The 16,827-nt window shown below is 40.4% G+C and overlaps 1 protein-coding gene across 1 annotated transcript in view; it reads left to right on the top strand.

Moving 5' to 3' along the window:
* The first annotated feature begins 3,227 nt into the window (after positions 1-3,227).
* LOC104998297 (chromosome unknown open reading frame, human C12orf75) overlaps positions 3,228-16,827 on the top strand; it is a 72,614-nt gene continuing 59,014 nt past the window's right edge. Inside the window, exons 1-2 of the mRNA XM_010853389.1 lie at positions 3,228-3,324; positions 3,870-3,953. Of these exons, the coding sequence (XP_010851691.1) occupies positions 3,297-3,324; positions 3,870-3,953 (112 nt within the window). The 5' untranslated portion in view covers positions 3,228-3,296. The remainder of the gene's footprint in view (positions 3,325-3,869; positions 3,954-16,827) is intronic.

The following is a 16,827-nucleotide window of genomic DNA, read 5'->3' as shown; positions in this document are numbered from 1 at the left end:
GCTGGCAGCTCTTACATGGCAACTTCTCTCTCTCAAGTTCCTTCTAACCAGGTGTCTCCCTTCAGGAGGTCACAAACTCAGTTTTTACATTATACATGAACCTGTTCATCTGTATCCTTATGTCATCTTCCCATCCACCCACTCTAGAGCTTTTGGAGTGAGAATACGTCTTATTCATCTTTATAGTCTCCGTGATGTCTAAAATTGTACCTTGCATATCGTAGGTGTTCAGAACATGTTTACTGAATTTATAGCATATTATAGGATGACAGTGGTTCAGTTGGTAAAGAATCTACTTGCAATGCAGGAGACACAGGTTTGATCCCTGGGTTTGGAAGATCCCCTGGAGAAAAGAAATGACAACCCATTAGAATATTTCTGCCTGGGAAATCCATAGACAGAGGAGCCTGGTGGGCTACAGTTCATGGGGTTGCAAGAGTCAGACATGACTTAGTGACTCAACCACCAACCATAGGGCGGAGAAGAATAGAATGGCAGCCAGTTAGAGCAAGGATCTTAAAGTATAATATTAGGCTGATAGAATTTTAGAATTAAAAGGACTGAGCAAACTCTGGGAGGTGGTAAAGGATAGGAAAGCCTGGCGTGCTACAGTCAAGGGGGTCACAAAGAGTCAAACATAACTGATTGATTGCCAACAACCATCTTTTAGTGGATTTGATAAAAGGAAAACTAAAGAGGGAGTGGTAGCCATCTATCAACAGTTATTTCAGATGTCCCTTCATAATGCCAAGGTCACTGGCTCCCTCCCTAATCTAAGGGACTAACATGTCCCTACAGTCCTAAGAGGCTTTTACTGAATTTGGATCAAGAACAGGCCTTTGCACAAACAAGGTTAACACTTTGTATCGTTTCAAATCTGGGACACACTGAACTAACAAGGGCGGAGTGATTATGAGCCAAATAATAACCTGGCATTTGCCGTGCAGGGAATTCTAGATAAAGAGAAGATATTCTGTGATACCTTGAGATTCCTTTTTAGCCAGCACTCAGTGATCCCAGAAGAGATTAAAAATACCACCAAGATTTTTTTTTTTTTCATGAAACTAACCCACAATGTCATCAATTTAATAGAGAATGCATGATTCTGGCCATTCTCCTGAAACTGACTTTTTACTACAGCACAATCTAAGAACAGTGCTGTTCAGTTCAGTTCAGTTCAGTCACTCGGTTGTGTCCGACTCTGTGACCCTATGGACTGTAGCAAGCCAGGCCTCCCTGTCCATCACCAAATCCCGGAGCTTACTCAAACTCATGTCCATTGAGTTGGTGATGTCATCCAACCATCTCATCCTCTGTCGTCCCCTTCTCCTCCCACCTTCAATCTTTCCCAGCAGTGTTTTACATGAGCGTATCAATGAGGTTTGTTCTTTATATATTTGTAAATGAAGTAACTAGAACAAATGAATTCTATCTTTGGTAGCGTCAAGTTCAGAATCACAGACTTTCAGAACCATGAAGCTAGGATTTTCCAGTCTAACACCAGTGAGAAACACAATATTTACATTTTGCACATCAGAAGAGGAAAAGAACCGGACTCCCAAAGTAGTAACAGTCATTAATTGAGCACTGTAAGCATCCTTTAGCCAAAGGAGCTTGTTCAGTTCACCAGGAACACACCTGCAGTTGAACAGGCTGGGCTTATAGCTCAGTGCAGCCAGGACTGTGCACACCAGGGGAACTGTGGGTATTTCAGTAAGTGGTGGTAGAAAGAACCTGTGATAGGATTTAGGTTTTGGTTGAGGAATCTTGGGGAGAAGCTAATGAAGCAAGGGCCTTATCAGGAAGTAGCGGCAATACCATGATTGGGCATTTCAATAAATCTTATCTCCAGGGAGGGCAGCCCAGAGTCAGGGATGATGCAATAATTGGTAAGGAAGTAGTAATCACTCATTTTAGCAGAGAGGGACATGTTCACTATTTTGTGGCTGTACACAACCTTCTTCTCTCTCGTGTTATCATGGTCTCAGAGTGGCCTTGTCTGATGTCAGTGTCCTGTAAGATGGTTTATGTCCAGCAGGAGGACCACATGGCCTGTCTGGGAACATCATACCAGCAGTGCAGGGAATGTCAAAGGCTGCTTTCTCAGCATTAACTATGCATTTAGTGCTTCACACACATTATTTCATTTAAACCCTACAATTCTATTGTTGTTTTTGTTGTTCAGTCACCAAGTCCAACTCTTTACAACCCCATGGACTATAGCACCCCAGGCTCCTCTGTCCTCCAATATTTCCCAGAGTTTGCTCAAATTCATGTCCATTGAGTTGGTAATGCTATCTAACCATCTCATCCTCTGTCACCTCCTTCTCCTCCTGCCTCTCAATCTTTCCCAGCATCAGAGTTTTTCCAATGAGATGGCTCTTTGCATCAAGTGGCCAAAGTGTCGGAGCTTCACCATCTTTCCTTCCAATGAATATTCAGGGTTGAGTTCCTTTAGGACTGACTGGTTTGATCTCCTTGGAGTCCATTAGGTAGATATTATGAGTCCCATGTCACACATGAGACAATAGAGATTTGAAGAAGCTAATGTTGGTGGTGGTAGTTTAGTCTCTAAGTCATGTCCAAATCTTGCAACCCCCATGGACAGAGGAGCCTGACAGGCTACAGTCCATGGTTTTCTCCAGGAAAGAATACTGGAGTGGGTTGCCATTTCCTTCTCCAGGGGAAGCTAATGTTAGCAGTGAGGAAATGGCAAGTGGAGTCAGGACTGATACAAGCTGGATAGATGTAGGTGCCAATAATAAAAGTTGTTAGGCTTAGGGTTGGAAGAGGTGAATGTATTCCTCAACTCAACATCTGCCTAGGGCTCTTGGGAACCTCTGTAAACCAAAGAAACCCTTCCTTTCAGATGGGTGAAGGCACTTGCTCATTAACTAACATAGACTAACTTTACAAGAAACCCATGTAAGTGTCCAAACATTTACTTCTGGGTTTTAACCCACTCTAATATTCTTGTCTGGAGAATCCCATGGACAGAGGAGCCTGGCAATCTACGGTCCATAGGGTCACAAAGAGTTGGACACAACTGAAGCGACTTAGTATGCATGCAGGGCTTTAAAATGTAAAAAGACAAAAAACTAACTCTCAAATCTACTAGGCTGCACCACTTCTTCTGACTCCTTGAGATGTTGTTACTTATTTATTAAGAAATACTCTCTGCTGCCAGCAGCTTTCTTTTAATTTTCTTTAGAAAATAGCAACCAACATATGCTGCTTTTGATTGTTGGAATGAATTAATTTCAACTTATAGACTCAGTGATGGGAACTGTTCCAGGATGACTTACTGTAAACAATCTTTTAAAGGTAGGTAAGAAATGAAAGGAAAGTTAATTTTTAAAAGTTCAGCCAGAAAAAGGAAACATTAGTCTCTATGATAATTTTTAACTTGAAAAATATGTTCATTACCCTCCTCCTCAATTCTTGAGATTACTGTCAATTTCAAAAGTATCTCCTACTTCTAAATACTATAGATTTCTTGCTTTTGAAACATACTAGTCTATTCCCTGGAGAAGGGAATGGCTACCCACTCCAGTATTCTTACCTGGAGAATTCCATGGATAAAGGAGCCTGGTGGATTATAGTTCATGGGGTCGAAAAGAGATACGACTGAGTGACTAACACTTTCATTTTCAGTCTATGTAATTAAGGAGATGAATATGAATCTACTATGCTTAAAAAACTAGAAAACAATTTCAGAACAATCATCAATGCCTACCCTGAACTACTGTAACAAAATCTAGAGAAAAAAGTTAAACAATTCTCAGTATCCCTAGAAAGCACAAAAATTTATTTTTAGATTTTGCTGATGATATTGACTGTAAATTTCTTTAACATTTATCTGGTTCTAGGTACTCCTTTTTACTCTGTTGCTGTAAAAATGCTAGTTTCAGCAAGCAAGTTTAAAAGAAACAGCAAAGCAAACACTAGAGAAGGTAGGTGTTTCTTTTCTGAACTCTAAAAGGAAGAAGCGCTGTTTTCATTGCTTCTGAATTCATTCATTCAGAATTAATCGTATTCTGAAAAACCCAGGGCTGAAACTTTTCTTCATTTGTGATATTTTACTTCTCTTCCTTCATTTTCGTCATGGAAAACCTTATTTGAAAGATGTATTTAAAAAAAATACGTATTTATTTATTTATTTTTTGGCTGTGGTGGGTCTTCATCGTTGACGCAGGCTTTCTCTAGTTGCAGCGAGCAGGGGCTACTTTTGTCGTGGTGCGCAGGCTTTTCATTGCAGTGGCTTCTCTTGTTGGGGAACACAAGCTCTAGAGCATGAGCTCAGAGTTTGGTGCACGGGCTTAGTTGTATCTGAGGCATGTGGAGTCTTCCCAGACCAGGGATTGAATCTGTGTTCCTTGTACTGCAAGGCAAGTTCTTCACCAGTGGACCACCAGGGAAACTCGAAAGGTGTATTTTTTTGTATTTGAATGTCATAAAGAACAAAAATATATACAAAGAGAAGTCTTTCTGTGTTCCCTAGAAATGTAATTCCCTTTCTCAGAGTCAATCTGTGTTTTCAGTTGGTTGTGTATCCCTTTTATGTGTTCACATACAAATATGTACCAATGCTTGTGTGTGTACATCAATTTCTTCTTAAAAGTAACTTTATACTTTGAACTTATTTATGAATTATAAAAAGCTGGAAAGAATGGCACAGAGTTCCTTTGTATACTTTACCCAGCTTCCCCCAAACATCTAGCATCTCCATCCTTTCCTAAATAGAGGCATAGAGTAAAAGCACAGCTCCATCTACACAGAACCATTAATAATTGTTATCTCTGGGCTACAGGATTGGGAATGGGAGCAACTCGATTTTCTACATTTATACATTTCCAAAATGTCTGAATTTTTATAGAAAATTTATTATTTTGATATTGATGAGATAAATTGTGGTTTGAAAACCAAAGGGAAGGAGAACTCATAGAAGCAGAAAGCAGAGTGGTGGTTGCCAGGGGCTTGAGAGGGGCAAATAGGAAGCTGTTGTCTCATGGGTATAGTTTCATAAGATGAAAAAGTTCTGGAGATTGATTTCATAACAACGGGAATGTACTTAACACTACTCAGTGCTATGGGCTTCCCAGGTGGCTCAGTAGTAAAAGATCTGCCTGCAGTGTAGGAGACACAGGTTTGATCCCTGGGTTAGGAAGATCCCCTGGAGAAGGAAATGGCAACCCACTTCAGTATTCTTTCCTGGGAAATCCCATGGACAGAGGAGCCCAGCAGGCTATAGTCCGTGGGGTTGCAAACAGTCAGACACAGCTTAGTGACTAAATAATAATGACAACTCAACTGTACAATTAAAAATTGTTACGGTAGTACATTTTATGTGTGTTTTACCAAAATTTTTACAAAAGTAGAGTTTTTTTTTTTTAATATTTCAAGAAGCAGTATATAATTTACCATTGGAATGTAGCCAAGATCCAGATAAAAAGCCTTCCAAATATTTAATGACCGTATACGGTGAGGCCATGAGAAATTATGATCATCCAAAAGATTTAAGTCTTACACCTCTCAGTGAGGGAAAATGACAGCCAGTGAAAATACCCACGGCCATCTTTTCACGAAAATGCCTTTTGATATTGACCACAACTTTAGGATAGGGAAGGAAAAAGATCTAATATTTATTTTTAACATTATTCTCCCTCAAAATCCTGAAATCCTTAAGTCAAAAAAACTCTGATGTGCAAAACTTTGTATCAGTTTATTGTTAAGGATTCCCTACCAAGTAGATTTCTAAGCGAAGATTGTATTACCAGGATCAGTTCAGTTCACTCGCTCAGTCGTGTCTGACTCTTTGCAACCCCATGAACCACAGCACGCCAGGCCTCACTCTCCATCACCAACTCCCGGAGTCCACCCAAACCCATGTCCATTGTGTCGGTGATGCCATCCAACAATCTCATCCTCTGTCGTCCCCTTCTCCTCCTGCCCTCAATCTTTTCAAATGAGTCAGCTCTCCACATCAGGTGGCCAAAGTATTGGAGTTTCAGCTTCAACATCAGTCCCTTCAATGAACACCCAGGACTAATCTCCTTTAGGATGGACTGGTTGGATCTCCTTGCTGTCCAAGGAACTCTCAAGAGACTTCTCCAACACCACAGTTGAAAAGTATCAATTTTTCGGTGCTCAGCTTTCTGTATAGTCCAACTCTCACATCCATACATGACTACTGGAAAAATCATAGCCTTGACAAGACGGACGTTTATTGGTAAAGTAATGTCTCTGCTTTTTAATGTGCTGTCTAAGTTGGTCATAACTGTCCTTCCAAGGAGCAAGTGTCTTTTAATTTCATGACTACAATCACCATCTGCAGTGATTTTGGAGCCCAGAAAAATAAAGTCAGCCACTGTTTCCTCTGTTTCCCCATCTATTTGCCATGAAGTGATGGGACTGGATGCCATGATCTTAGTTTTCTGAATGTTGAGCTTTAAGCCAACTTTTTCACTCTCCTCTTTCACTTTCATCAAGAGGCTTTTTAGTTCCTCTTCACTTTCTGCCATAAGGGTGGTGTCATCTGCGTATCTGAGGTTATTGATATTTCTCCCGGCAATCTTGATTCCATCTTGTGCTTCCTCCAGCCCAGCGTTTCTCAAGATGTACTCTGCATATAAGTTAAATAAGCAGGGTGACAATATACAGCCTTGCTGTACTCCTTTTCCTATTTGGAACCAGTCTGTTGTTCCATGTCCAGTTCTAGCTGTTGCTTCCTGACCTGTATACAGGATTACCAGGATAGATAAAGTTAATTTTTTTTAGATAAAGTTAATTTTGTGATACTATAGAGGTCAATAAATCAAGAGGACATAATGATCTTTGATGTTTTTAAGGGTCTTATACCTATTCCTGTTATTCTAGTTGGAAACCACTAACAAAGACACCTGGTTGGAAAGAGGGTAGAAGTTCTTGCAAAGCAGGAGACCTAAGTAGAAAAAAAACAATGGATGTCCATTACAAAGATGCTTGGTTAGACTAGTCCAGGAATATGGATGAGGTGTGGTACAAAATACTTGACATTAGGATGTTCTGAGAAGTTCAGGAGATATCGTCAAGAAATCTATACAACACTATTTCCTTCTTGTACTCAAGGGTATTTATTATTGGCATTTGTGGAAGAAATGAAGAAATTTGTGAAGCTGTCAATTTCAACTCTAAATTTGATATTTTAATTTTTTTCAAGGACAAATGAAATTATTTTACAATGGGAGAAGTATGGCTGATAAGTGATGCCGTGCATTTGATACAGTCATTTAAAAAATATTTATTTAACAAAAGACCATATGCTTTCTACTGCTTCAGGAAAGTGACCTTTTGCAAAGTAGAGTTCTTGGATCCTTGATTATCTCACATTTCTGTTACTCTAAACCTATAGCTTCTAGGTGTGGTTGCATGACATGATAAAGGGAATACATGAATGTATAGTGAAACAGAGCATGAAAATTTTTTCTTGGGTTCTTTTTCCATTTTTATCTGATAATAATTGCACAGCTTTATTTCTATATTAATTTCTCTGCCTTTTATTTGCTTTCAAATACTTTGTTTCTTGGTAATTTAATTCAAAAGGATATCTCTTGGTCCAGATTGAAGGAGGCACCAAACTTACACAGTGGGGACTTGATGGAGGAAGCACCCATCTTTGCATTCCAATGCAACCACATTCTCATCGATGAGGGTACATAGTCAACACACGAACAGGGTATAATAAGGAGGTCATTCCCATCACCATTTTGCAATTCTAGCTTACAGGAAAGATTTAAATTTGAGCTTCCTATTTACTTGAGGACTTAATGGGTCCCTTGAGAAACCAATAAAGAGACATTGGGAACTGATGGATGCACATGGAAACATTTACTTTCTTTTGCAAATACTTTCTGATCCTTTCTCTTTTTTATAAATAACTCTCCTTGTTCCAAAACAGACTATTTGTCCTTGAAAAAAATTTGTCTGCAAAACTTGATTTGCTAAAGCAAACATTTTATTTTAAAAAATTGTCTAGAAAATTGTTCTTGCCAGTGCAATTTCCATCCTATGTTTTAATTTTTTTTTCCTTTTGTAAAATGACTTTTAAAAATCAAAGTATAGTTAATTTTGAATGTTGTATTAGTTTCAGGTGTACAGCAAAGTTATTTGTATATATGTATATGTATATATACACACATATGTATCCTCTTTCAGAGTCTTTTCCGTTATAGGTTAACAAGCGATTGAGTTTAGGTCCCTGTGCTTTACAGTGGATCCCTGTTGTTTACCTATTTTATATATGTGTGTGCTTACTTGTGTCCAACTCTTTGTGACCCTATGGACTAGCCCACCAGGCTCCTCTGTCCACGGAATTTTCCAGGCAAAATTATTGGAGTGGGTTGCCATTTCCTACTCCTGGGGATCTTCCTGACCCAAGGATCAAACCCAAGTCTCTCACTTCTGCACCAGTGGATTCTTTACCCCTACACCACCTGGGAAGTCCTCTACATTATATATAGTAGTGTGTGTATGTTAATCCCAAACTCCTAATTTATCTCTACCCACCAGCCTTCATATTCCCTTTGGTAACCATAAGTTTGTTTTCTGTGAGAGTCTATTTCTGTTTTGTGAACAAGTTCATGTGTATCTTTCTTTAGATTCCACATATAAGTGATATTATACACTATTTGTCTTTCTCTGTCTAGCTTCATTTAATATGATGATTTCCAGGTCGATTTATGTTGCCACAATGGCATTATTTCATTCTCTTTTATGGCTGAGTAATATTCCATTCAGAGAAGGCAATGGCACCCCACTCCAGTACTCTTGCCTGGAAAATCCATGGACGGAGGAGCCTGGTGGGCTGTAGTCCATGGGGTCACAAAGAGTCAGACACAACTGAGCGACTTCACTTTCACTTTTCACTTTCATGCGCTGGAGAAGGAAATGGCAACCCACTCCAGTGTTCTTGCCTGGAGAATCCCACGGACGGGGGAGCCTGGTGGGCTGCCGTCTATGGGGTCGCACAGAGTCGGACACGACTGAAGCGACTTAGCAGCAGCAATATTCCCTTATGTATATGTACTACATTCTCTTTATCCTTTACTCTGTCAAAGGACCATTAGATTGCTGCCAAGTATTGGTTATTGTAAATAGTGCTGCAATGAACATTGGGGGGCTTGTATTCTTTCAAATTAAAGTTTTCTCCAGATATATGCCTAGGAATGGGATTGCAGGATCATATATTAGTTCCATTGTTTTTTAAGGAACCTTCATACTATTCTCCCTAGTTGTTGTACCAATTTATATTCGCACCAACAGGGTAGGAGGGTTCTCTCTTCTCCACACCCTCTCCAACATTCATTACATGTAGACCTCTAAGCAATGGCCATTTTGATTGGTGTGATGTCATACCTCATTGTGGTGCTGATTTGCATTTCTCTAATAATTAGCATCATTGAGCATCTTTTCATGTGACTGTTGGCCATCTGTATATCTTCTTAGGAGAAATGTCAAATTAGGCCTTTGGCCCATTTTTTGATTGGATTGTTTACTTTTTTGGTATTAAGCTGTTTGAACCATTTGTGTATTTTGGAAATTAATCCCTTGTTGTTAGCATCACTAGCAAATATTTTCTCCCAGTCTGTAGGTTGTCTTTTTGTTTTGTTTATGGTTTCCTTTGCTGTGAAAATGCTTTTAAGTTTAATTAGGTCCCATTTGTTTATTTTTGTTTTTATTTCCATTACTCTAGGAGTTGGATTCCCAAAAGTATTGCTGCAATTTATGTCAAAGAGTGTTCTGCCTGTTTTCCTCTAGGAGTCTTATAGTGTATGATCTTACATTTAGGCCTTTAGTCAAATGATAATAAATTTTTAGTAAAATCTCTTTTTTTTAATACCACTTGATCACCTGCTATCTTCTCATAACTGTTTCGGGTTTGCATATCTTTTATCCTCTAACTCCAGGGAAAAAGGTGGATTTTATTTTCTTTGAATGTCCTTCAGTGCTTTGCATATCATTCTGACATATAATATATATGCAACCAGCATTTGCTTAATGAGTGAACAAACTGATTACTGCTAAAAGCTTAACAATTTTGAAGCTGTCTGTAAAAATCTCTTTTCAATTTATGATAAATTATGTTATTGCTGTTGTTCAGTCACTCAGTCATCTCTAACTCTTTGCAGCCCCATGGACTGCAGCACACCAGGATTTCCTGTCTTTCACTGTATTTGTTTTATAGTAAAGCAACCTGTAAGTAGGCATCTCATATTACATTTTAAAGATACTAGTGACTAAAAGTGGAGAAGGCAATGGCACCCCATTCCAGTACTCTTGCCTGGAAAATCCCATGGACGGAGGAGCCTGGTGGGCTGCAGTCCATGGGGTCGCTAAGAGTTGGATATGACTGAGCGACTTCACTTTCACTTTTTACTTTCATGCATTGGAGAAGGAAATGGCAACCCACTCCAATGTTCTTGCCTGGAGAACCCCAGGGACAGGGAAGCCTGGTGGGCTGCCGTCTATGGGGTCGCACAGAGTCGGACACAACTGAAGCCACTTAGCAGCAGCAGCAGTGACTAAAAGACAGGAAAAACTTCTTGGGCTAGAAAGAAGAGCTTTTCAAAGTTAAGAGTGTGAAATGTGGGTCTTCTCTGGAGGTCCCATGGTTGGGACGCTGCATTTCAAATGCAGGTGGTATGGGCTTGATTCCTGGTTGGGGAACTAGGATCCCACAGCCACATGGTGTGGCCGAAAAAAAAGGTGTGAGGCATGAAGAGTCTTTGGAAATAAGGTTGGAAAAAAAGAAAAGGAAGGTTTTTAGAGAAACTGATGATCAGCAGGCATGATGCTTAAATGAGGGTGAGGGATCAAACTGGGTTCTGAGACTCGATTTCCAATGTGTGGGTGGGGCTTTCCCTCATGGCACCAAGGAATTCTCCAGAAATCAGCTTGTATCCTACAGTGCAATTCAATTCTGGAACTATCCACCCGGAAAAAGCATCAGATCAAGTAAAGGTTCAGTCCTACAAGACTGTCCATATCCCCTCCATCTTCAGGGTTGTTACCTCTACTTCTGACCAATTGGCTATAAATCAGAACTTTTCATGACTCCTATCTCAGGTTTGGTTAACTTGCTAGAGTGGCTCAGGGCACTTAGAAAAACATGTTAATTCCTAAATCACTGGTTTAAGGTAAAAGGATATAGTTCAGGAACAGCTAGATGAAGAGATGTATAGAACAAGGTGTGTATCCAGTTTCCATGCCCTCTCCAGGTACGCCCCTCTCTCAGGCCCTCCAACTTGGAAGTTCTTCAAAGAGTTTTTATGAAGTTTCATTACCTGAGCATGGTTGATTAAATCATTGTTCATTGGTCATTGATTCAACCTTGAGCCACTCTCCCCTCCCTGGAGGTTGGAGGGTAGGATTGAAAATCCCAACACTCTAATCACACAGTTGGCTCCAATGGCAACCAGCCCCATTTATGGGTACTTTCCAAAAGTCACCTCTTTCACATAACAAAACACACCCTTATCACTTCCAATTCTTAGGAAGGGTCCAAGTTTTGGAAACCATGGAGGGAGACCAAATACTCATGAGAATTATATTTGTCACCTGAATGACCATATGTATATACATATTTTCTTATAAATCATCATATCACAGGGTACCACATTGGCTTACTAAGAAATACATTCTATTGATTTCCACAAATAACAGAAACCTCTATTTAGTAGCTTAAGTACATCAGTTTATCTCATGTCTAGGGGGAAGTCATGCAAAGATGATATGGTGGCTCCAAATTGTCTCCAATTGTTCCCATATGAGGAGCATCAAAATTGCTTGTTCACTAGCTAAAAGTCAGGTTTCTGGACCCAGTACCCAATTTACTGAATCAAAATTCTAGGTATGGCCACTGGGACTCTGAATGTTGAACTGGTACACCTATTTTTCTAATGGAGGGTACTGACCTAAAACAGTGTGCCAGTTATTTTTCCAGCAGAAATTTTTTTTGGGGGGGGGGCATGGGCATCACCAAAGAATTGCAATACAGACCTGCAACCATGGTGAACCATATGCAAGTCCTCACATAACAAGAAGAGGAGAACTCTTTTAAAGAGGGGAAGTTGGGAGGGCTAGAGTAAACAAAGAATTGATTGGAGGAACTGATAGTTTGAAGTATAGTGCTTTTCATTGGCTGAGTTATGACATTCTCTCAGTGGCTGAGCTATTTCCAAGAAGGAAGAGTCTTTCTACTTCCTGTTAGGCTCTATTACTTGGTGGGGCATAAAAGCTCCCCCTTCTGGCCTCCCAGCTCTATTTTAATTGAGGTTTCTCAAAGTTTTACAAGGGCCTACAATGAGTTGACAATCATTTGTATTTTTCTAGATACCTACCTGTAGGAATTTCTGTCCAGAGATTTCTGCTGCAAGCTGGTAAAATGGCTTTGATCTCTAAATGGCTGTGGCAGAGTGTTAAGCCAAGAGTCCAGTATGGAAGAGGGAAAAGGAAAGCAAAATGTGTTAAAGCTAGTGTCTCAAAGCTGTAAGCTAAAGAGGAGAAGATTCTTGTTCTTTGGCTAGTGGAGAAGGCAATGGAACCCCACTCCAGTACTCTTGCCTGGAAAATCCCAGGGATGGAGGAGCCTGGTAGGCTGCAGTCCATGGGGTCGCTGAGGGTTGGACACAACTGAGTGACTTCACTTTCACTTTTCACTTTCATGCATTGGAGAAGGAAATGGCAACCCACTCCAGTGTTCTTGCCTGGAGAATCCCAGGGACGGGGGAGCCTGGTGGGCTGCCGTCTATGTGGTCACACAGAGTCGGACACGACTGAAGTGACTTAGCAGTAGCAGTGGAATTTTACCATTGAGGTATACTAAAAAATATTCCATTTAGGGTTGTCTCAGCCTGTTTCATTCAGTTCAGTTCAGTCGCTCAGTCGTGTCCAATTCTTTGTGACCCCATGAATCGCAGCACTCCAGGCCTCCCTGTCCATCACCAACTCCCAGAGTTCACTCAGACTCACGTCCATTGAGTCAGTGATGCCATCCAGCCATCTCATCCTCTGTCGTCCCCTTCTCCTCCTGCCCCCAATCCCTCTCAGCATCAGAGTCTTTTCCAATGAGTCAACTCTTCGCATGAGGTGGCCAAAGTACTGGAGTTTCCGCTTTAGCATCATTCCTTCCAAAGAAATCCCAGGGCTGATCTCCTTCAGAATGGACTGGTTGGATCTCCTTGCAGTCCAAGGGATTCTCAAGAGTCTTCTCCAACACCACAGTTCAAAAGCATCAATTCTTCAGCACTCAGCTTTCTTCACAGTCCAACTCTCACATCCATACATGACCACTGGAAAAGCCATAGCCTTTACTAGACGGACCTTTGTTGGCAAAGTAATGTCTCTGCTTTTGTTTCATTAGGACCTATCAAAATGATAAACGATTATAGTTCTTAATAATAACACTCAATAATATGTTGGCTGTTTCCCTGGTGGCTCAGATGGTAAGGAATCCTCCTGCAATGAGGGAGACCTGGGTTCGATCCCTGGCTTGGGAAGATCCCCTGGAGGAGGGCATGGCAACCCAGTCTAGTATTCTTGCCGGGAGAATCCCCATGGACAGAGGAGCCTGGTGGACTACAGTCCATGGGGTCGCAAAGAATTGGACATGACTGAACACCTAAGTACAGCACATGTTGGCTGTTGAAAATCAGACTTTTCAGTAGGGAACTAAAACAGTAAACATTTTAGCTTGATTTATGGATCTTTTCATTAAAGAAAGAGAGACAAAGCAGTTTTTGTGTATGTGGCATATAAGATGGTGGATGGGAATTTTCTTTCCCCTTCTCCATCCCTGTAGTAGTTTTAAGACTTTTTTTTCCTCCTTGGGCTATAATGTTTCCACTTCCAAATTTCAATGTAAGTTGTTTATTCCCCCATCATGTATTTTCCTTTATTATTTTCCATGCACCCAATGCTAGAAAGTGTCAACATTGCTTTGAGTCCTTGTACTTGTGGCATAATTAGGAGAACTTGCATTTTGAGAGAAAGTGCAATTCCTTTAATTGAAAAATTTTATTAATGGACTTTTATCTCATTTCCCTGGTGCAATGGTCCCTAAAACTGGTTGATGATTAGAAAGCCCTGGGAAACTTTTAGCATATTTTTCACTGCTAATTAATTAATTTCAAGTACAAATGTAGCATGTACTTTAAAAAAAAACAGTTCAAAAAGTGCAGAAGGGTAAAAAGTGAAAAGTAAATCCCCTCTTCTCCACTTTGAACTTCTTAGAATACTCCTGTTCGTAATATATTATTGTGTATTGCCTCAATGGACGTGAGTCTGAGTGAACTCCGGGAGTTGGTGATGGACAGGGAGGCCTGGCGTGCTGCGGTTCATGGGGTCGCAGAGAGTCAGACACGACTGAGCGACTGAACTGACCTGAACTAATTGCCTTTCAAAAACTTTGGTACTTAATGCAACCATGAAAAGTGAAAAAAAAAGTGAAAGTGTTAGTCACTCAGTCATGTATGAGTCTTTGTGACCCCATGGACTGTAACTGCCAGGCTCCTTAATTGATGAAATTCTCTAGGTAAGAATACTGGAGTGGGTAACCATTCCCTTCTCCAGGGTCTCTTCCCAACCTAGGGATTGAGCCCCAGTATCCTGCACTGCAGGCAGATTCTTTACTGTCTGAGACACCAGGGTAGCCCTGATACAACCATGGTGGTGGTGGTGGTTTAGGCACTAAGTCGTGTCTGACTCTTGTGAACCCATGGACTGTAGCCTGCCAGGCTCCTCTATCATGAGATTTTCTAGGCAAGAATATTGGAGTGGGTTGTCATTTCCTTCTCCAATACAACTGTATGCATATTTATATCTCCCCCCCACCACAAATGTGACCATTCTATATCTACCATTCTGTAATTTGCTTTTCCTGTCCACTGTTTCCTGGACACTTTTTTTGTATAACATGTGTAGTTCTACTTCAGTCTCTTAAATGGATATGTTTTTATTAAAATGATTCTGATTCATTCAATTGGGGAAGGATTTGTGCTTCTCTGAGAAGCTGCTGTATTATTTCTGATACAAACTAATCCATGAACTAGCATTTAGAAACCACTGTCTTAGCTCATGTGGCAAAACATGTTTTAAGATATGTCATCTTCCACGTTTGGCTGAAATGTCTTTACATCAAGATTAGAAATGATGTTTTCCTTTCTACTTCCTGATAAGAATGAGAAATGCAATATACAACTGCCCCCTAAGAGATGTTTTTTAAAGACAAAAAATTCTCCTATATATACAAGGAAGAAAATTTCCTTGGCAACTGATGGCAAGTATGGAAGATAATGGGTGGAATTTATTGTAAGAACAAGGCAACATTTCTACTGAGAGAATGTCAGATTAAAGTAGTCTAAACAAGGTACTTATAGGTCTTCATGCAGAGCCAGGAATAAACAACTGAGAGTCATAGATAAATGGATGGAGTGGCCAAGAAGTTAAAATTAAATACCACCCCTCCCCCTTTAAAGTTAAAGTATTTTCCTTCTATCAAAATCATCTTTGCCTTGAACTTGAGTCCTGGTGAGTTGCCTTGACTAATGTTTCCTGCTGAGGGATAAAGACTTCATTTCTGAAAAATGCTATTCAAAGCTGTGGGTGGAGGTTTTGAGTAGTCTTCTAGGAAACAACTAGAAGTCAAAAGGCCTGCCAAGAAACTTCTCCGGGGCTCCCTGCCTGAGTGGCTTGTCATCGAGCAGAAGGGAAATGTGCTGTTCTGCAGGGTGAATCTTGGCGGGTCAAATTCAGACTTGATAAGAACACTAATTAGAGTAATGGAAGTTAGAGTTCATTTATCTCTTAGGAAAGATTATGAATGGTGTAGGGGTGGGGACTTGAGAATATAGTGTCCATTAAATTCCTTAGTTTAGAAGAAAGAAACTGCCCCTCCAAGCAGAACATCTCCCAGCTGGTGACAAGTGCTAGATGCAAGGAGTTCCCAAGGCCTGAAGATCAAGCTTTATTTTAATCACATCACAGTTTCCAAAATGAAAAAAAAATTTTAAACAGAACTCAAAAGATCTTTTAAGCTCAATTCCCACCCCTCCCCCCGCCAAACATCTATAGAGACAATTGGAATAGAAGCTGAGCACTTTGAAAACACATTAGAGATTGCAGTTTGGTTTTAATCAGCCATGGGACTATCCCATTTTGGAAATTACCACTTTAAGAATTCAAACTGCCTGAGACTGCATATCATAACTATGATAACTATGGAAAAGTTGCATATTTGTATTTCTAGGTTGGTTTCTGAAGAAGTATTCATTGATGTAGGTATTCATTAGTCACTCTACATTGCTTTGGTTATAGTTAGAAACCAAGTTTGCTTGCTAAGTCACTTCGGCTGTGTCTGACTCTTTGCAACCCTATGTACTGTAACCTGCCAGGCTCTTCTGTCCATGGGGATTCCCCAGGCAAGAATACTGGAGTGGGTTGCCATGTCCTCCTCCAGAGGATCTTCTCAGCCCAGGGATCAAACCCACATCTCTTATGTCTCCTTAATTGGCAGGCAGGTTCTTTACCACTAGCGCTAGCTACCTGGGAAGCCAAGTTCAGATCAGATCAGATCAGATCAGTCGCTCAGTCGTGTCCGACTCTTTGTGACCTCATGAATCGCAGCATGCCCGGCCTCCCTGTCCTAACTTGGGAAGCCAAGTTAGGTTAACTGAAAAAAATAGAATATATTAGAAGGAAATCACACTGCTTTAGAGAATCAAAGGAGGAATTTGTCATAGATAAATAACGGCAAAGTAGTTAAATTAAGTAAATGTTTTTTAAGCCAAGAGT

The sequence above is a fragment of the Bison bison genome, unplaced genomic scaffold (assembly GCF_000754665.1).
Source record: "Bison bison bison isolate TAMUID 2011002044 unplaced genomic scaffold, Bison_UMD1.0 scf7180017864327, whole genome shotgun sequence".
NCBI lineage: Eukaryota > Metazoa > Chordata > Mammalia > Artiodactyla > Bovidae > Bison > Bison bison.
This window is presented reverse-complemented; position numbering and strand designations above follow the sequence as displayed.